Genomic DNA, 20,895 nt, shown 5'->3' with positions numbered 1-20,895 from the left:
CTTTGAAGAATGATCTGGCTTAAAATTCACAACAGAGCTAAGTGTGCAAAACGTAATACCCTTTCCTGACGTGGCTGTCGACGGACAAGGACAACAATTCAAAACGACTGTATACCGAAAACAGACTAACAACGGACGGTGCTTAAATGCTGACAGTGAGTGTCCTCGACGCTACAAAATTAGCGTAATAAGGTCCTTCATTAGACGAGCATTTAAGCACTGCTCTGATTGGACAGGACTACATTCAGAATTGATAAGAATCAGACAGATCTTGGTGAACAACGGTTTTTCAAATTCTGACGTTGAAAACAAGACACAACGACATATGACAAGACACTTTGAGGGCAAACCAAGGCAAGACATCCAACCGACCGTCAAACTGTACTATCAAAACCAAATGACATCTGCCCACAAGCACGATGAAAAAGCTTTACGGGAAATTATCTCTCGACATGTTAAAGGCAAAAACGACCACAAAACAGACATTGTCATTTACTATTGTAATGAGAAAATATCAAACTTTTTATGAGAAACAGTCCAGACAAACCCGACAAACTAAAATGCACCAATGTAGTGTATGAATTCCAATGCAACATCGAAGGCTGCAAACTTCGTCCCATACACTACATTGGTGTGACCACAACGGCACTCTCACGACGTCTGACAGTGTACTTACGTGACGGGGCACCTCTGGACCACATGCGCCAGGAACACGACATGACATTGACACGACAACAACTGACAGACAGCACTGACATTTTACGGACGTGCAGTGACAGAAGACGCCTTCAAATTTGGGAAGGCATATTCATTAACGAACTCTCTCCGGCCTTAAACAGACACAAATTCTTGCAGAACTCTTGAACTACTAGGTGGTGGGCGGTGAGCACTTCTGAAGTGATAGTGGCAATAGTGTTCCCATTGTGTCTTTGTGATGTTCTCATTATGAGTGTTTCTTGCATGTGTGAAAATGAAAATAGGATTCCGTCTTACTTCAGTTAGTTATGCTTCATTTGTGTTCTCCGTACCAAAAGATGTTTTCCAACAGTAGTGCATAATTTTTCATCCTTTAAAACTCAAAACTGATTTCTTGTGCAATTAAGTCTTCTCCGACGATGAGATAGGATCTCGAAACTTTAGAATGGAAGGAGTGATGAATATATGAGTAATTTTGTGCGAACCATCTTTAATTTAAGCGATGACGCCAAGTGAAGGGCCCGGAAACTAGAGCGATGCATCAAAAAGCTCGTCAATGCTGAGTCAGCACTTATTTTTAATCAAACATGTATCAAAGAAAGGATTCTGCCAAAATATTCCAACATATATATATATATATATATATATATATATATATATATATATATATATATATATGTGTGTGTGTGTGTGTGTGTGTGTATAGCAAGCTTAACATGCCATCATTTTCGAAACTTCAAAGCGAAGCATGGCCGGTCGCAGTGCTGGCCCACTTCGCCACGATGTCCACGACCAACAGCCAGCAACCACCGGGACCAGCGGCCATAAATCATCCCGGCTGGGCGGCGGGGTTCCGCGTAAAGAGCGGCACCAAAAACAACATATCAAATCGAACGTCGTGGCGCGACGACAAATTGTGGGAGCATGCTAGGGCGACAGGCAATCAAAAATAAAAATAAGTAAAAATCGTCTGTGGGTGAGGATCGACATGGATCAGCAACGAGAACGCATGGCGCGGATGAAAGCACGCGAGTATTCACATCGCCATACGTCACCAAAAATTGCGCCGTCCGTGGCGCCGCGGCCCCGCACTTCGTCGCCACCGACGAGGCTTCGCCGGCACCGACGCGCCGTCTGCGCATGCGCAGTCTGGTATCGACCGCCGCCGCCGCCGCCGCCGCCGCCGCCTTCGTCAGTCGCTGAGTCGCCGCCGCCAGAGCCCGGGCCACACCATGCGCGAGCGCGTTCCCTGACTGCTGCCACCGCCGCCGCCATGTCCTCCTACGCCGAAATCCCGGACCAGGAATGTCTGCGGGAGCGAAAGTGGTGGTGCTTCCTCGTGTCGTCCATCTGCACGTTCGTGGCGGGAATTCTGACGGTGCTGCTATGGCGCGCGGCCAGCTTCATCTGCTGTCGGCCCAAAGCGCGGCCCGAGTACTCGCAGAGCGCCAAGGAGCCGAGGCCGGCGGCGCTGCCGGCCGGGCAGAAGCCCCAGTTCGAGGGCAGCTTCGTGTCCGAGGCCAAGGACTGGGCTGGCGAGCTCATCTCCGGCCAGACCACCACCGGAAGGATCATGGTGAGTTGTCGGGCCGCCACCGGCGGAAGCGGGGCGAATTGTCGGGCCGCCACCGGCAGGATCATAGTGAGTTGTCGGGCCGCCACCGGCAGGATCTTGGTGGGATGTCGGGCCGCCACCGGCAGGATCATGGTGAGTGTGGGCCGTCGCTGGTGGGATTGTGGTGAGAAGATAGTACTTGGGAGGTCCGACCGCCACCGGCAGGGCCACGGCGAAGACGCCGTTGGGGGTCAACGTAATGAGTGCTGGAAAATCAGTGATGTGGGGTTTCAAGTTTTTGCGACATCGGTGCTGGACACACTCGAAACTTTCGTAGGAAATACAAAACTCCACATACTAAGGGTGTTATAGCCTTAAAAGGAGTTATCTCCATAACTCCCCTCTATCTCTCCCTTTATCTCCCTTCTTATTTGTAAAAGGGTCCCAAACTGAGAGCTTCGTGGATTTGGCATGTTTCGTGTCTGGAGTTAGGTCGGCGGCCAGCGAAATTCCAGATAGGCTCAACGATGCTGCCTTCGCGCCAGACTTCATGGGTAGGACGTGCTGAATAAGGGCGTCAGATGCGCTATCGCCAATTTTCAAAACGGGGTCTTCTTTCCCTTCCTGTTTTGCCACTATAGAAGGAATTTGATTGTCAGGTGGTCTCAATGACCTCCCGAATGCCCCGATATTTATGGCAAAGTCAATGGGACGGGATCACCGGCGGCGAGCAATCGGACCCGGTCAAGATCATTGTCATAAATCCCGGCATGAATGAAGGATGGACGATGACGTTTATGAATGATTAACGTGAATAATGGTAAATGTGGGGCAGGGGTCTGTTTCATCAAAATCGCTGTGAATGCATCAGGGATTGGGCCTGCGGGGACACGGTCCCAGTGATGGAACATCCGACTCGGAACGACCAGGAAGATACAGCTCAACGTCAGTTCGGCCTCACAGGAAAGCCGTACACGGACCAGTTGGTCCCTTGCGACTGAAATCACGTTTGTGGTGGATAAGGAGGTTGGTTCCACTGCGAATGGTACCATGGTCAGTGTCCAAACTGATCCGGACCCAACAGGTAACGATGACTCTTTGTATGGAAGCAAAATGGAACGCGAATATCATTGAAATCACCTTCTTTGCAGGGATAGAATGCATTTTGTATCTAATATTTTATCCGACACATTTTCATAATGTCATATATATATATATATATATATAGAGAGAGAGAGAGAGAGAGAGAGAGAGAGAGTAGAGAGAGAGAGACAGAGAGAGAGAAGCAGAGAGAGAGAGAGATGAGAGAGAGAGAGAGAGAGAGAGAGAGAGAGAGAGATATATATATATATATATATATATATATATATATATATATATATATATATATATATATAATAAAACTCCAACTGTGCCAAATCATGATTGAGTTGTACTGGCTTTCAGGTGTTTGTAGGTCTGATTGGCAGGATGCCTGAGCTACATTAGAAAACCATCTCGAAATGTACGAGGCGGCCATGCACCCAATCAATTTTCATCAGCGTTTTTCGAGCCCAAAGCATCACTCCTCAGCTCCTCGTCCAACAGCCGGGAATCGGCTGCCTGCGCGCGACGGTCCGGGGTAGATGTAACTCAAACAAAATCTGAACGCCGTCGCTATACCTCGTTCCTCTAACGACTTTCCCGGGCAAAGCCTGACCGTCTGTATTGTAAAAATAGAGTTACGATTGTGTCATGCGTGGTACAGAAACTGCGCCATGCGCCGTTGCAGCTTGGGTAGGTAGCAGAACCAACAAGACGGCAACACACGCTTGTGAAAGCCTGTGCCATATTTGTTTCCCCGTTAAGAAGAGTGTGTTATGGGTTTGAAGCAGCTGTACCCAGCTCAATAAAGTGATTCACACCTCGTTCTCTGTTTCGTTCTTCTTGTCTGAACGTGAACAGAGCTGGCGTAGCATAAACTGTAAACTTACCGGTGATCGTGGTCGCTTTAGCTTCGACTCGTGCTTTGCGTACTGCCCTGACCCATTCCAAATACAGGCCGGTAATTCCGTTATTGAAAGATTCCAGACGTTCCAACGGTCGTATTCCATCGAAACGAGCTGTGTCGGCGCGTTAGCTACCAGGCTACTTTAATATCGCTGAGTGGGGGCGGGCATATTCCGTTATTTGCGAGACTCTGAAGCACTATTTGATAGCCACCGGCAGGAATTTAACCTAGTTTGAACTATCGGCGTCATACTCAGCCTCAGGGCGGCTGATGGTAATGGCGATTACATTGTGCAAATATGAACACTATTTTCACATTAATGATCCATTCCTCGAAATGGCCAACGTCGCTGCAAAAAAACTTCACCCTAAGTTTGAGCGAGGCATTTACGCGAGCGGCGAGATTTATGCGGTTTACGAGAGCAGGTTCACGCGCTTCACGGCGCTTAGGGGGACGTAACCGCAGCTTTTCCGTCATATTTTGATTTTGGTATCCGACAGGCGTAACCGTCGTACCACTTGCTACTGCATGTGCACTCCTCGTGGGGTATGACTGCGTGCACTGAATGTCCATTGGAGGGCAACTTCCGATTGTTACTCGACCGTTTTAAAATGGCCAACAGCACAACCAAGCGACGGAATAAACTAACCCAAGGAGCGCGCTAAGGGCAGAGGAGCTGGCAATATAAGCAAACATGTGTGTCTTTTCCTCTTCGATTACGTGGTAGCTTTGAACATTACATATGTTAATTACATTACATTACGTATGTTACATTACATATGTTTCGAACATTATATATGTTAATTACATTACATTACATATGTTACATTACATATGCTTTGATCATCACATACGTTTTGTAAGCACTCTGTTCTGTACTTCTTCTGCTTTCTTAGAGCACAGATGCTTTTTTCACATTGAATCAAGCACGTCTTTGAGCGGTGTAAGCCGTCCTGCAGTCTCTCAGCTGATTCAAAACAGCACCCACAGATAAACCAGCATGGACCAACCGACTTCATCGCGTCAGGCATGCCGCGTTCCTCCCGCACACCCCACCACATCGGTGGACATTGGAGCCTGCCGGCGCGCAGGCTGCCACTAAGCCATGACGGGCCGGCAAGCCGTCGACAGCGCTCCTCCTGAAAGTGCTGACGCCGCCTCCGGTCCCATTCTGAGCCCGCGGCACGAAGACCCGCATTTGTGATGAGCCCGCGCCTCCGCCCGGGCCCATTTGTCGAAGCACGAGGGCCGGGATAACAACAGGGTCCGAGCCAAGGGCCGTCGCCAGCCGATGAATGTGCGCCGGATTCGAGAGGAAATTGATGGAAAGCGCGCCCGCGGCCGCCCTGCTAAAGAGCCCTTGTTTCCGAGGGGGCGGTGTCCGAACACTCGGCGGTCATCAGGCTGGCGCGACTGCCGAGGGCGGAAGTGCGCGTGCGTTGTTTTCTCCGCTCCATTTTCTTGGCGAGTGCTGTGTTGGCTGCCCCCAGGATTGCCGCTGGCTTCCACCACCGCCGAGCGATGGGGCTCTAAGGAAAAACAAAACAAAACATAAGTCACGTGATGAGCCGACGACGAAACCCGAGGACTATACACATCCTGCGTCTAGTCCTTTGAGAAAGCAAGCATTGCAACCCGCACGGCGTCGTGGGAGCCCGCATGTAACGCTTGCTGTTGGTATCAGTGACGTGTTATCTTGACGTACAAATCGAACAGCTCTTCCCCTGAGATCACATCGGCTCTATGGCCTAAGCTGACAATTTCGGATCTCCGCCGAATCTGAATCACGATCAGCCGGCCTCCCTGCTCACATGAATTATTCACTTATCGTAAGAAGCGGAACTGAGGACACGCAGGTCTGTTCCCCGAAGACCGCAGTTCTCCTCGGTGTATGACAACGCAGAACCTCGCCTTTAAATCCACGCTGGTCATGCGTTAGCCCGACTACAACCTGACCTGGCTTGTTTTTCACATTTGATACCTTTGCATCTCTGTCCTTTTGGGAATACATGCCTCTGGTACCGTATGCTGTTTAGACGACATCGCTTTGGCATGCGGCGGCTCTGATATGGTGTAATTTTAGTGTAGCATGGCTTCAAAATGGTACGTGTTCGGCAGCGCCGGCTGGTTGTCCGCAGTGGATATGGGGCGGCTGGAGAAGTGACCGACCTTAGAAGCCTAGCAGCGATCGCCCATATTAGATCAGCAACTTGACAGCGTTTACTCATTACTGACGTTATTTGTTGATTTGCTGCTTAGACGAGGCATATAAGCAACACATCATCTCAGGCAATGCCGTTTAATTGAGACGGCAAAATGGATGTCAAGACACGCAGAAAAAAGCATGAATGCTGCACCACGCGATGCCTCTCGGTTAAGCTCATATCACGTGTATTTCGCGCACGCATATTATTTGCTGGCTCATGACTGCGCACTGTTCAGTGCAGACTTAGCCTGCTCTGATGAGGCTAAGGCTCCGTTAGCCTTAGCCTCGTCGGTTCGGCTCCGGACGAGCCTCAGTTCCGGACGAGCCTCGGCTCCGGACGAGCCTCGGCTCCGAACGAGCATCAGTTCCGGACAGGCTCAGAGTTGATCGCCGGATTTGCCAAATGATCGTTGGGTGAAGGTCGAACCAATTCCTTTCAATTTTCATTGTGTGCTGGTGTTAGAATTGATTCAAGTAAATCATCGGCGAGAAGACTTAAAATTAAGGGTGAGCAGATGCCTCGATACTCGTTAGTATTTTGATGGTTGGTGGTATCAGCATGCACGAAATGGAACCACAGTCGTATAGTCCCTCTGGCCATTAAGATCACGCCGTATTGTCTCCTTTTTGAAGCCAGTGCATCGACCTATGCGCCTGCTTCTTTTGTTCGAATCAACGACATCTAAATTTGTTTTCGTAACTGCGCGTGCGCCATAAGCTAGAGCGATAATCAATATCATCGAGAAGAAATCAGCAGAGCAGAGCTTCAGCAATCAGATCTTCTTTACGGGGCTGCAGCGTTGCGTTCACGTATGTCTTTACGAAGTGAATCTTTTTGGAAGGAAACGCACATAGGGTCATCTCTTCCAACAGGTGCACATACGTCCCCATGTGCGTATGCATGATAACCTGTGCCGGCATGTCGTTATTACTCGAAACCCGCCGCGTCATAACGCGTAATAGCTGTTACTTTAAATTCCTGTTCACTACGCGACAATCACAGAACCAATGGTCCAAAAGCAATGGACAAGCGGCACAGCCAGCACGAAATCCTGTCAGGTTACGCCCAATGCGTATCCATTGGCTTCGCTGACGTGGCTGGGGGAAGCTTTTCACCTTTTTCACCAAGTCACAGGGGCGCATGCGCACAAGCAGAACGTTGTGCACTCTAAACTGAACGACCCGCTCCACGCGGCGAGCGTGATGCAACGCCACATAACGCCACATAACGCCACGTAATGCCACATAACGCCACCGTGGAGCGTGCGAATGTGTGACGAGCAGAAGCCCCTCAGGACGTGACGGGGGATCACTGAAATCCTTCAACACCGCGTCCAAAACGCTGACGGTGACACGCGCGGCACGCCGCCTCGAACGGCGGCAGCTGGGCCGTCCACAGGGGTTTCTCCGGTCAACGTCGATTTTCTGCCGAATGACGGCGTGCCATTTGCACCGAAGCTGCTTTTGTGTGTTTTGGCAGCGTTGCTGTGCGGGAGTTCAAAGGAATTTCGTGACATTTTGTACCAGGGGTATTTCGTTGCGGTGGTTAAGAAGAATTGGCATCGACCAAGTAAACTGTAATTTTATGCATACACATGCACAGTTTTGAGTGCACCCACTTGTGCACTTAATACTTGTTCTGCTTTCTGGCGAAATGTCTGCGTTATGGCGCAAAAGTGTGCACAGTATAACTAAATAATTATCATCCCAAACATGGCCAACGTCTCCTAGCCTCTGAACTCTGTAACCGCTAGGATTGTGAATTTTCAGCACAAGGAAACTTCAAAATGGAGTCGAGCCACAACTGTACCGTGCCACTTGCCTTTTATGACACTTTATGCAACTTGACAGATCTAGTTAATCGGTTTTTCAAGCACTCTAGCGGAGAAAATTACATAACAATGTTTGAGTTGTCTGCACTCCGTGGCATAAGCTGTAGGGAGACATTGCTACAAGACCACATAAAAACTCGCACATAAACCACGTAAAAACTCGCACATAAACCACATACAAACTCACACTCGCGCGGCCACATATAAAGCGCATTGAACGATATGCGACCCACCGCCCGTCATGGCCACCAATCAGATCGACGTATCTCACTTCCCCACCAATCACGGACGTTTTCCGGGTGGTGGACCGGTCTTCTACCCGTGTGGAATAATTGATTGCATTTCTGTCCTCGACACTGATGTTAGTTTATACGCATCGGTCGGGCAATTACTTCTCCGGCGGTCAAGTGAACTGTGCGGCATTGAAAAAAGGTTTGAGGGCTTTTGGCGCGTAGGCATGTAGGTGTAGTTTTCAGTGCCGAATGCTTTCTGGAAGTTTCGGGATTCCAGTCATCAATTTTGTATTTGTAAGACTGAGCCCCCCCCCCCCCCCCAACCATATCGGACTGCCGAGGCTCCTTTGTAAGTTCGATATTCGACTGTACTCGTTGTTTGCAATGTTTCATGATGTAGTTCAATGGTCGATGCAAGCATCAGATCCGCAATGTTGCGATATATAAACTAATGCTCTAACCACCCAACCACCGAGAAGGATCCGGTGCCCTGGGGGTCTTCTTGTGATTGCTAGAGTGCTCGTCGGTCCGGTCCAGCGGTAAGGGCGTTCGTTCACCAATCGCATGGCTGTGGGCGGGTACCTTGATGCTGCCATAGGCCTTCGAGGCCATGGTATACACGGCCGTGATAATTCGTGTGGCCGAGCGTCCCTGGGGTCGTCTTGGAACTAACAAACAGCATAATGACCCTCCCCCCCAGGAATCGTGGACGTTACGTTGTGTGGAAATTTCGACTGATGGTGGAGATAAGTGTGCTAATCACCGTTTCATTTGTGCCAACGCCCTATCTCAAACATTCTGTAGGTCTGCATTCTGGCTCTCATCGTAGGATATATTTAATACATATATGATAGCTCACCACGACGAGACTCGTCGCCGTCTTCCACTGCCATTTCATCGATCCAGCAAAGTGTTCCACATAAAACTGTCGGCCGCACATTTGTTGCTAGAAGATATCTCACTCCCTCAAGAGCCATTCATATTGCCGCGAGGTGGGTCATCGCTTACGGATTGTTTGTACAACTTTGCCTATGGGACACATCGCTCTTTACGGGGCGTTGGTGCGGGACATATATCACTCGGCGTAAGGCGTTTCTGCAGCACTGTGTTACAAAACTCTCCATTCCCTCCACGGGCGGCAGTTTTTGACGTTTTGCGAGGAATTCCTCCCACAGGCAAGTTGATTGCAGGGGCCGGAGAACGTACCTTTCTGCTAAGCGCTCTTTAAGGGAATGATCCAAATTTATGTGGGGTTTTGAACTGAAATAGACATCTTGAAGACCTTTCGGTGCTGTTCACAATGCAGCCCTTCTTAAGGTCCAAGCCTCTGTAGTTTCTGAGCCACCCACCCGCGAAAAGGAGGAAAAGTACAGCGGAGAGAGTACTGCAGTCACCTAGGCATTCATGACGTCATTTCAACGTCATTCAAATTTCGCCATTCCTTAAGCCGTGCAGCAATCAGGGCCAATAAAAATGTTATTATTGAGGTGTTCATATCTGGCGTTCATGAGCGCGATTTGCAGACTTAACGGCCGTCAATTGGCTGTCAATCAATGTTGTGCAAAGTACGATGACGGATTCAAACCATGACGCATTGAGAAACATATTTACTGAACAGATAATTGTGTTGTCTACATCAGTCTTTTCAACTGGGTGGTGCACCAATAGTTATAAGCGAGCTTGTTTCATCATATTTGATTTGGCTTCAATAACTTCAAATGTGAAACAATCCCTGTAACATTGGAATCCACCAATCTTCACAAACTTAGGAACGTTTCTAAGACCGACATCATGTCATTGTCACGAACAGTCTCCTCCCTCTCTCCCACCCTCTCTCTCTCTCTCTCCCCCTCTCTCTCTCTCTCTCCCTCGCTCTCTCTCTCCCTCTCTCCCTCTCTCCCTCTCTCTCTCTCTCTCTCTCACGCTGCGTCCGTCTCTCTCAGCCCCTCTCTCCCTTTCTCTCTGCGTCACTCTCTCCCTCTCTATCTCTCCCTCCCTCTCTCTCTCTCTCCCTCTCTCTCTCTATCCGTCTCTTCGGCCGGCCTATCTCGCAGTGGACAGTCTCCACCAACAGTCCCCGCCGCATTACGCCCGCGACACCCACCACTCACGAGAGCCATTTCCCCACAGCCCGCGCATCCCCGAACAGTATCCACTACCCCCGCCGCCAAATTATCCTCCTGCTCCCCTGGCGTCACGGCAGAACAGCACGCCCCCTCCCCTCCCCCGGACGACCCCCAGCTGCTAACCCGAGCAGCGCCCCAGGCGGTCGGCGGCCGCCCGGGCGTCGGCGGCGGTGCCAGCCGACGCGGCGGGCCGGCCAAATTGGCACCGGCCCCAGCCGTTGCGCCCCAGGGCCCACATGGCTCCCGGTGGTGCGGGCGGCGCAGGGTGGCCGGCGACGGCGGGTATTTGGTGGGAGGGGCGGTGCGAGGAGGCGGCAGTGAAGTGGCGGGATTGGCAGCGCGCGACCAGTGGATTTTCGGGCGTCGGTGGAGTCCGGGGTGCAACCAACGCTTGTTGTTTTAAATTCAGCCAGAGCTGAAGCCTCGATGCTTTCGAAGGGCAAATGTCCCCATTTCCCGCAACATTAAGTGACTGCCGAACAGTTCCACTGACGTGTCGCAGGCGTCGCGTTTAACTGAATCAGCGGATCGGCCGACACCACCGTCTGGCCCGCCGCTCCTCCAACCTTGAAGGCAGTCTCCCCGCCACCAGCGGTACTTCGGGAGCCGAGCTTTAGCGACAGCTCATCCATGCATAGATGGCCACCACTGTTCCGTGGTCCAGTTAGGAGGCTTGAACTGCTAGCCGCCGTCATACTCGGCAAACACACCCACTGCGTGGTAGGGTTTTGGGTGCTGTTCAGGGAACATTCCAAACACGTGTTGGACGCTACAAGACATCAAACAATCATGACGCGCCCGCATGGAATACGCCATGGATCAAGGTCACGGGAGACTTCAGGGTTTTCAAGGCGCCTCTTTTCACGCAACGCCATAGGCTGGATGGTAAATTCCGAACAAGCTGAGGAATAGTCGTTCCGTTGCGCGCGCCCCGAAATGCTGCTAACGCATGGCAATTCGGATCCAATTTACAATTTACAATTACCAATTACCAATTTACACTGCACGGAGATTTGCATAAACCGAATGACAAGAGAAGGCGGCGAGGAAGACGGAACCGGTGGAGGCAGGAGAACGGAGTGACACAGCCTGGCTGATGGATCAGAAACTGACGACCAATGATATTGGTGATGGATGATGGATAAATGATAGATGGCACCCCACACAGTGATATTTTATGCCACGCCCAGACATTTGTCGGACACGCCATGCGTGTTCAGAAACGTCGGACGTTCAGACACCCGTAACTGACGCTGGTCATGGACTGGACATTCCGGGCACACGCCAAGCTTAATGGCTTCCGGGCCGCCGCTGGACCTGATGTGCACGCGACAGACTTCACGGAATCCCCAGACACCCGAGTGTCAGACAAGTCTGCACAACACCCCGGGCGTGGCCGCTCGGATCCACCCCCCAGGCATGGCCGCTCGGATCCACCCCGGGCGTGGCCGCTCGGATCCACCCCGGGCGTGGCCGCTCGGATCCACCCCCGGCGTGGCCGCTCGGATCCATCCCCGGCGTGGCCGCTCGGATCCACCCCCGGGCGTGGCCGCTCGGATCCACCCCCGGTGTGGGCGCTCGGATCCACCCCGGGCATGGCCGGAGCGGATCCGAGGCTGCTCGGAGGGTATCTCTGAAGTGTGTCAAAACCGCCTTGGCGAAGTTTTTTTTTGACATAGATCGAGATGTCTTCGACAAAGTGCTGAAGGGGACCAAAAAACAGTAACCATTTATGAAAACCGTGACCAATAGACCAAATGACGACACATTTAAAAGTGAAAGTCAGACATTGTGAAACGATGTTATTTTTCACTCAAAACCTTGAACTTTGACGCAATACGATCTCAAGTTTACTCTCCCGACTAGTCTTCTTGCCTACTCTCTATTTCAAATCTCTCCAGGGGGGGGGGGGGGGGAGGGGCGTAATGAAATGGGACACGTGTGAAGCCCGGCTGGCTCTCCCTAAAGTTTAATTATGCTATGAACTTTAAACACGAAAGCCATTCAGACCAAAACAAGTATGTTTTGGGGGCGTATGCGTGCGCCTGGGCACGTTCACGCTCATTTATACCCGACATGTTTTTGAGACCGAGGCCAGTTTTGCGGGCACACCATTCTGTTCCCCTGTTGCGACCGCCATGTAGGTCCACGGAAGCCCATGGACCCCTATTTGCGCTAAATCCACCTCTGGGCATGGATCCATCACTGAACAGGATCTTTCTCTGAGCTGGATCCACCTCTTAGCTGGGTCCTTCTCTGAGCTCGATCCACCTCTGAGCAGTGTCCTTCTTTTCGCTCGATCCACTTCTGGGTTCGATCCTTATCTCAGCTTAACCCGGGCCTGCCGCACAAACGCAACAAACAGCTCACAGCAGACCATTGTCGGTGTCGGAATGCTGTGAAGTACTCTGATTGCAATGGATGGGATTCAGGGCGCTTTGGCCGCGACCTGTCCCACGGGTGCTGTGCGGATCCACGGCTGTTCGTATGAGCTTTGAGGCAGAGATCCGATAATCCAAAGGTGAACGGCGAAAAAACAACAACAAAACTATGGACACGATTGGACCACTTGACTGTCAAGAGCCCTAACTGGCGAACATTGATCAAACGCATTATCAGCGGAAGACTTGATCGCACTGCGTTAGCTTTTGATGATCATTGCTGGTCGGATCAAAAACGCTGGCAGACATGTACGTACGGCAGTTGTATCGTCTTCGTCGCCGATCTAAGTTTCATCACGCAACAGAGACCCGGATACGGGGGGGGGGGGGGTTAGGGTTCTGAGCTCCCCGACCTCTGAAAGTTTGGCATTTGCCCAGCGGGCGTTGACTGGAGAGAAAGACCAAAAAGGCCCTCAGCACTCTAACTTGGGTTAACTTTCCAAGCCATGTCTCGCAATCGCCTCGACGCTCCGACAGCCAGACAACCTCATGGCCTTGTGCGATGCGATCATGAGTTCCCCACTCCATTACGGATAATGTCCCACATTACGGGCCATCTGTTCGCGTTTTTTACGGGAGTCTGGCTGCGAGCAGCACCTGTATGTGCACCTGACCTGACGTTGTCTCTCTGGCTGGGCGACCGCTGGGAGGGCGCGCAGAACGGGATGCAGCGGTCATCCAGGGTCGCTGGGCTGTTAGCGGGGAGGGAGCACGGGTGCCGACTTGTATCAGATCATTCCAGCTGGTATGAGCTTCTTTCGACTTGTATGTGCTCCTGTCGACTCGTACGAGCTAATTTCGACTTGCATGAGCTAATTTGGACTTGTGTAAGCAACCGTCGACTTGCATGAGCCAAAGTCGACGTTTGGGACCACTGCAGGGGCTCAATTTATCCAACTTTGTGCTTCCAAACTATCCCCAAAACTGGCGTCGTTGCGAAATTGTCTTGGGCTTGCCCTGCCTCATGACCAGGCTTGGAAAGTGTTGGTGAAGGGCTGGCGGAGGGGTTGGGAGTGTGGATGGGGATGAGGGAGGGGCAGGCAGCTGGTAGTGGCAATTCTATATCTGTGGGGGACTATACCATCCCGGGGGTATGCGTTAGATACACAAAAGTTCGGCACGGCGGCACTGGTAGTCAATGACGAATTGACAAAGAAGCAATTGAATGTAGGCACGACAGGCGTGGCATTAAGCATACCAACCTTCATGTCAATTAGCACGATTTCGAACATTTCCATTGAAAGATGCTGGTTTCATCTGCTTTGTCCCTGCATCTTTTCTCAGCGCCATCCACGAGTGAACAGGGCGCTGCAACGGCGGCACCGCCGGTCGAGGATATCAGGCTGTTGGCCGGTTTGCCTGCAGGCGTGTTTTGACATGGAAAGACGCACTTCCGTATGAAACGGAGCAACAGCTTTGATGTCGACGAGGATTTCTGGCAACGTGTCAAAAGCTCTCCGCATGAAATATGGCGTTCGTAAGCTGCATACTGCACGTGTCCGGACCAGCTGACATTGAGTCTGGGTGTACTTATCGGCTCGCACTGCTCCATTGTAGGTGGCTAATGCCCAATTTCAAAGCGGTGTTTGCTTTTTAAACTGCATCCATTCATAGCCGGTGCCTAGAAATGAAATGATATTGGCAAACGGCTGCCAATTGTGATGGTGCTTTTGCCGCATGCCAAATAGAGGCGCCTTATGCACACAGCGCGCAAAATTTGCCTGCGCAAACAAATCTAGTATGAAATTGATTTCTACTACTTGTCATTTCATTCCATACGTCATATACCTTTAATTGACATTAAAGGAGTAAGTTATTTCTTTCCTTGATGAACCAGGTCCATGTCTCTTCACGAGAGCCATCACAACGGGCGGAACCGAACACACATGGGGTGCAGGGAGAGAAGTACACAGCAACCACTGGGATGGTCCATGCACTGCCGCGAATGCATGTCTTAGCTGTTACATTGGTGTACCTTTGCGATCAAAACAACGATCTGGTAGCCAATTTTGTGAAAATGTACATGAATGCTGGATGGTTGCATCAGAGACAATGTAAATGGCATAGCAAAGTGCGGTCCACCAAAAATCTACCTCACATAATTACATAACCGGCATAATGCAAAGCCTAATTAAGAACACAACAGGACATGGCTTGAAGACTTGCACGAGAACGCGTGAATTCACAAGTTGTGCGACAGAACGCCTCTTAAATTTATTTTTACAGTGCGATGCCGTAGGGCTGATATAATTCCTTCTCAGTTGGACGGGCAAATACTGGATGTTACCAAGGTTTGGGGTCCTTCATCCATCTTCTCCTTCTCCACCGGCTCGGATTCCCTTGCTATCACACCCTCAAAACAAACTTGGAAGGCCTAGTTTTTGTTCGAAATTAGAGCGGTATAGATAACGCAAAGTACGAATGGAGCTGCTATTTTATGAGCCTGCCCTAAGGTCAGCAAAGGTCATTGAGCCCAAGTCATCCTTACTGTTGTAGATACTAGAGGGCCAGCCCAGGTGCTGAGCCCGCGGTGCTGACGGGACACTTGCGCATGTTAGGTGGCGGCGCTCGGACCGGGGTTACACCTGCGACCAGGGCCGCGCTCAGGGGGGGGGGGGGGTCACGAAGGGTCACGCGTCTCTCCGCTTTCCAACCACTATCTGGTGTCGGGGCACGCGGAGGGAGGGGGGGGGGGGGGGCAGCGGGCTTCTCCGGTCGAGATCCGGGTTACCCCAGAGTCGAGCTTGGACACGCCCCTGTCTGCGGTCGGGACCGGTAAGTCTGCTGCAGCTGGCGCGCTTGAACACCTGTGGCCGGCACCCACGCAACACCACTTTAAGAACAGCATCGCCGCCGATGGAAGGTCAGCATCTCGGCTGGTTTTACGAGGTACACGGAGGTATCTTCGCCAACCGAAGCCCTTTTAACTATATGTTAAATGGGAAGATGTATGTCCCCACACTCGGCAAAAGCCCCCCCCCCCCCCCCCACCCGCTGATCAGACATCGTTCCCACACACAGTTGTTCCAGCTCCGTTCTAGCACCGTCATGAAGCGCAGCCAATTTGTTGCATCTTTTTGCGTCATTTATCATCCGAACGCTTTTTCTTTTTTGTGTCCTGGATCCTAAGACAAGTCGGAAATCTAGGGTAGGGTAGATGAATAAATATCTGGGATCGGTCACATCTTCGTGAGTTCAACCCTCACAAGCTTTCTTAAGTTCCTTGAAATAGTCTCTGTTACCAGGATATAGCTTTCACATTTTTTACATGTTAATGACTAATATGCAAATTGTTATATACAAAATAATATAATATATAATATATGTATATATACATATATATATATATATATATATATATATATATATATATATATATATAAGTAAATAATAATAACACAGCATAATTACATAATCACATAGCTATTAAACGCATGTCATATGAGAGGTCCTGAGCTGCCTACAGACAAGGATTTTGTTTGTGAATTTCATCCGCCCTAGATTTTTTGTCTTAGTCTTAGAAGAGAAATTTGTCTTAGACAAGCAAATAACCATTGTTTCAGGAAGCGGCAATGAACATTAACAGCTACAATGCGTAATGCAAATCTCACCTACAGCAATGCAGTCACTTCTGCGCCCGATCCTGGATCGCAGCATTATGCATTGGAAAAATCATAATGAAAGTACCAGTTATGCGTGCTCACCCCCTTCTGAGCCTTTGTTGAGGCCAAAGATTGCAAAAGTATCACAGTATGAAGTGAATACAACTGGCAACAAGAAACCTTAGATTATAAGAATATGCTCCATTTTTTGCATTTAACTCGGAGCTTATTGTTTTGTTCACACCCATTTCTTTACGCAAGCGCTTGTATGTCATTAAAAGCACAGCTTGTTGCTGCTCTTAGGAGATCTCCGAGCCGACAGCTACGTGCTTAACATTTGCCTTAATGTTATTGGTATGACTCAACCTGTGAATCGGTCTCCTCATTTACCAAGCGCCTGCAGTTGGCAGACCAAGCAGAAGGCTGTAATCAGAGCATTGCCGCCTCCTCACCTCATCTCACTTACTTACCTCACGGAATCAGTACGGTTGAACACGAATCACAGCTTAAGGAGAAGCTGCGCTGGTAATGACAAAAGTGTGTGCAATAAGAGGCTTATCCTTATCCATGAAGCATTTTTTAAAGAATTTTTCCTCTTTTTGCGGTGCTTACCGTGACAGGACTTCTCCGCTAAGCGGTCACATTGACATGCTGTGTGCTGCTAGTGCTAGTAGTGTTTCTTTGCACGTAGTGATGCTTTCGTTATGACGTTATTTACATTTTAGGACATGGCATTAGGGTCTAGAAGCCAGTGCCAAAGTGGTGATATTGCTGACATCAGGAATGTGTTGGGGTAAAACCTGCCGTAGTGTAACATCTTTTGGTTTTGGTCGTTCGGAAAAACAAACTATTTTTGGCAAAAAAACTCAGAAAACCTTGGATTTCCAGGCAGATATTCGGCTTGGTCAGAATATCGTTCTTATTGTTAAATTATTATATTATATAAGAATGCACTGATGAATTATATTATACAAGAAATTATTACATTGTATAAGAATGTGGATGGAAGGGTGATGGAGCGCAAGGAGTTGATGAGTTACTTTTATCACAATAGACCAGAACGCTTTGTTGCTTACATGCTCTCCAGCACGGCTCCGCCAAACCCAGATAACCATTTCCTGGAGCTGGCTTCAGACACTGTCCCGGCTGTGAAAGGCTGAATAGGGAAACAGACGAAGACGGAAGGGAAAACATCTCTGCTACCACTTGCTATCCTTGAGGCTAATGGCCACGCTGAGACCCACAAGCTGTGGGGAAATAGTTACCATTTTGCCTTGCATGGTAAACAATTAAATGGAAATTATCTTCATACCCCGATTTTGGCGTCATTTGCCCTTGCTCTTCTTCGCGAGGTGACGGGGTCACCATGCCCCCGGGCCATCTGAATGCCCAGCATGTCGAAGACTCGATCACAGTTATAAGCGGTTGTCATGGTAACGTATCGATTCTCTCCCAGCTGACGCGCCTCTGGTGGCGGGCCCCGAGGCTGGCTGTGTCCGCTCCCGGAGCCAGAGCCGAGGTGGCCACTGCGAATATGGTCGTCTGTTTGGTCAGGTCGGGGCCGCAGGATGCTTGACGTAAGTGGCAGTCGGAGGGTACGCGCTGTTTAGTACCACCGGGACTAAGGCATGCGTCGCACAGGCAGGCCCATGTTTGAAACGCCGTGTTTTGGTTTGCAGATTGATGCCATCTCGCGCATCAGTCTGGCATGATGCCATGGTGTGCACAGGAGGGACTTTGGGCTGGACAGGAGACAAAAAGGAGCTTTTAGCGTGAGGACAAAATCAGGCAATCATGTCAGCCGACGCTCTGATTCGACGGAAAATTATGCCCGACATTCTGCAGCCCGACTGTGGAGCCTATGCAAGCTGTGGAGCCCGACTGTGGAGCCTTTGCAAGCTGTGGAGCCTTTGCAAGCTGTGGAGCCCGACTGTGAAGCCTTTGCAAGCTGTGGAGCCCGTCGGTAACTATATATGCAGCCGAGCAATGCAATGACACCACCTCCGCTTGCAGAGGTGTAGTTTCGCAAAATAAGTTTGGAGGGAGCAGGAAAGTATGGCAAACCTACCCCGAATTGCTAGGGCGAGCGCGTTTCTCGCGGATTTAATCTATTGTCTCGCCAAAGTTTAGGGGAATGGACCCCCACACACACTTAACAGCAAACTACGCTCCTGACCCGCTTACCAGGTCTGCTACGCGAACTATATTGTGTTTTAGTAGTTCATGTCTCTTTTATTTCAACAACTAACCCCAAGTCAGTGGCTGTACTTAATATTTTGATAAGCCTCGCTGCTGTGGCTGTCAATGCTTTCGACGACGTCCCATTAGTGGCATTGGAGGTGACGGCTCGGGCAGGAACTCGTCTCAATAATGTGTGCTGGCATGGCATGCACATTTGTAGCTCACCGCATGCTCCACCTCTTTCATGTTCCATAAACACTGGCATATCCATGCTCAAACACGGTCCCCAAATTAATGGCGCTGCCGCCGGTGGATCTCACACTCGGCAACAAGCTCCGCTTAGCTGAATGCAAACATTTATCGTTTCTGGTGTCAACGGACGGTTTATACCTCGCTGGGATAGACGGAGGGGCTCTCCTGGTTACCTGTCGTTGGGAACGGTGCAGAAACAAATGGCCATTCCTCTAGGCCATGAATCGATGCAGTGTGTGCTTGGCTCACTGCCATCATGAGTTCTTACTCAAGTCATCTCTAAAGTGTGAATGAAATGGCCTGCAATATTCGAGGTTCGATCGAGGGCGTAATCTCGCAAAACCTGAGATGGGTAAAAAACGGCCAGACCAACCCCCAAAACACACTTAAACCAGGTAACTCCCAGATTTGAACACTTCCCTCCCAAAGGTGGCAGGCTACGACACCGAACCAAGCAGGAAACTACACCCTGGGTTTGGTGCTCTGACAGTGTTTTGATCCCCGTTCTGTCAGCCTCGGCATGGCCGAATGGGCATGGACACGGAGGCCTGCAGTGACCGCCCAGCCTGCCGGTGTCTTGAGTGTAGGTCTGTATATCTGTGAGCCGTTCCCCCGCGGTGTTTACCCCGGTCTTCCAATGATGGACGCCCGCAAATCGTGCCAAAAAACTAAGGAAACAAACATCTGTGTCTCCCAAAGTTTAGCGCCTGGCCCATTAGCCGCACGAAGCCGAGCAACAGGCGACCCGACGCCGGGGCCGCAGCTGACGACTTACCCCACTTCGCCCCGCACCTGACGACTTACCCCACTTCGCCCCGCAGCTGACGACTTACCCCACTTCGCCCCGCAGCTGACGACTTACCCCACTTCGCCCCGCACCTGACGACTTACCCCACTTCGCCCCGCACCTGACGACCTTACCCCACTTCGCCCCGCACCTGACGACTTACCCCACCTCGCCCCGCACCTGACGACTTACCCCACTTCGCCCCCGCACCTGACGACTTACCCCACTTCGCCCCCGCACCTGACGACTTACCCCACTTCGCCCCCGCAGCTGACGACTTACCCACTTCGCCCCGCAGCTGACGACTTACCCCACTTCGCCCCGCACCTGACGACTTACCCCACTTCGCCCCCGTACCTGACGGCGTCAGTGACCTGGCGGCCTCCCTCCCCCACCCCCACCCCAGCCCCCAGGCGCCAAACATGTCGCCATTCCTCGGCTCAGGTGGCCGATGTCAGTCCCTGACGAGGCCGGCGCCTCGGACGCCCGGTCCTGGCGCAGCGACCCGGCCCCGTCGGGGTGGCCGACGCGGCTGCGCTGCCGGGACTCGGGCTTCGGGGAGTTTCGAAATCGCCGGTAGTGGTGAGCCGATGTGGGTGCTTGTGTTGAGCCTGACCTGGTGATTGCCAAAGCGAGTGCTCAGGCAAGGCGCAAGACTGAACACGTGTAACAGCTATTTTTATTTTGTTTTGTGGCCGTAGTTGGAATGAATACATGGCCAAGCCGCTGCTTTCGCTATGTTGACGAGATGTAACAGCATCCGTTCTTTTGAGAAAATCAGAGTGGATACCGTACTTACCTGCCATCATCGAAAGGTAATCAATCGATGATTTTAGCCTCACCCACCGACGTGGAGGAGCAACCGAACGTGGTAATTGACAAACTTCCTTTAATTGCTGAAAATCAAGGCAAGCTATCAGGCGTAGCTTACGAACTTTCCGTGGAACATGTTTTCTTCCAGTCTGTGACGTGCAGCGCTAATTACGGCTAATTT

The 20,895-nt window shown here is 50.8% G+C and overlaps 1 protein-coding gene across 1 annotated transcript in view; it reads left to right on the top strand.

The window, feature by feature from the left end:
• Positions 1-1,908: 1,908 nt before the first annotated feature.
• LOC119104243 (calcium-activated potassium channel slowpoke-like) overlaps positions 1,909-20,895 on the top strand; it is a 100,131-nt gene continuing 81,144 nt past the window's right edge. Inside the window, exon 1 of the mRNA XM_037227908.1 lies at positions 1,909-2,272. Coding sequence (XP_037083803.1) covers positions 1,970-2,272 — 303 coding nt within the window. The 5' untranslated portion in view covers positions 1,909-1,969. The remainder of the gene's footprint in view (positions 2,273-20,895) is intronic.

This window comes from Pollicipes pollicipes, unplaced genomic scaffold (assembly GCF_011947565.3).
Source record: "Pollicipes pollicipes isolate AB1234 unplaced genomic scaffold, Ppol_2.1 Scaffold_6052;HRSCAF=7182_pilon_pilon_pilon, whole genome shotgun sequence".
NCBI classification, from domain to species: domain Eukaryota; kingdom Metazoa; phylum Arthropoda; class Thecostraca; order Pollicipedomorpha; family Pollicipedidae; genus Pollicipes; species Pollicipes pollicipes.
The sequence above is the reverse complement of the archived record's forward strand: the minus strand, read 5'-3'. Positions and strand labels throughout refer to the sequence as shown.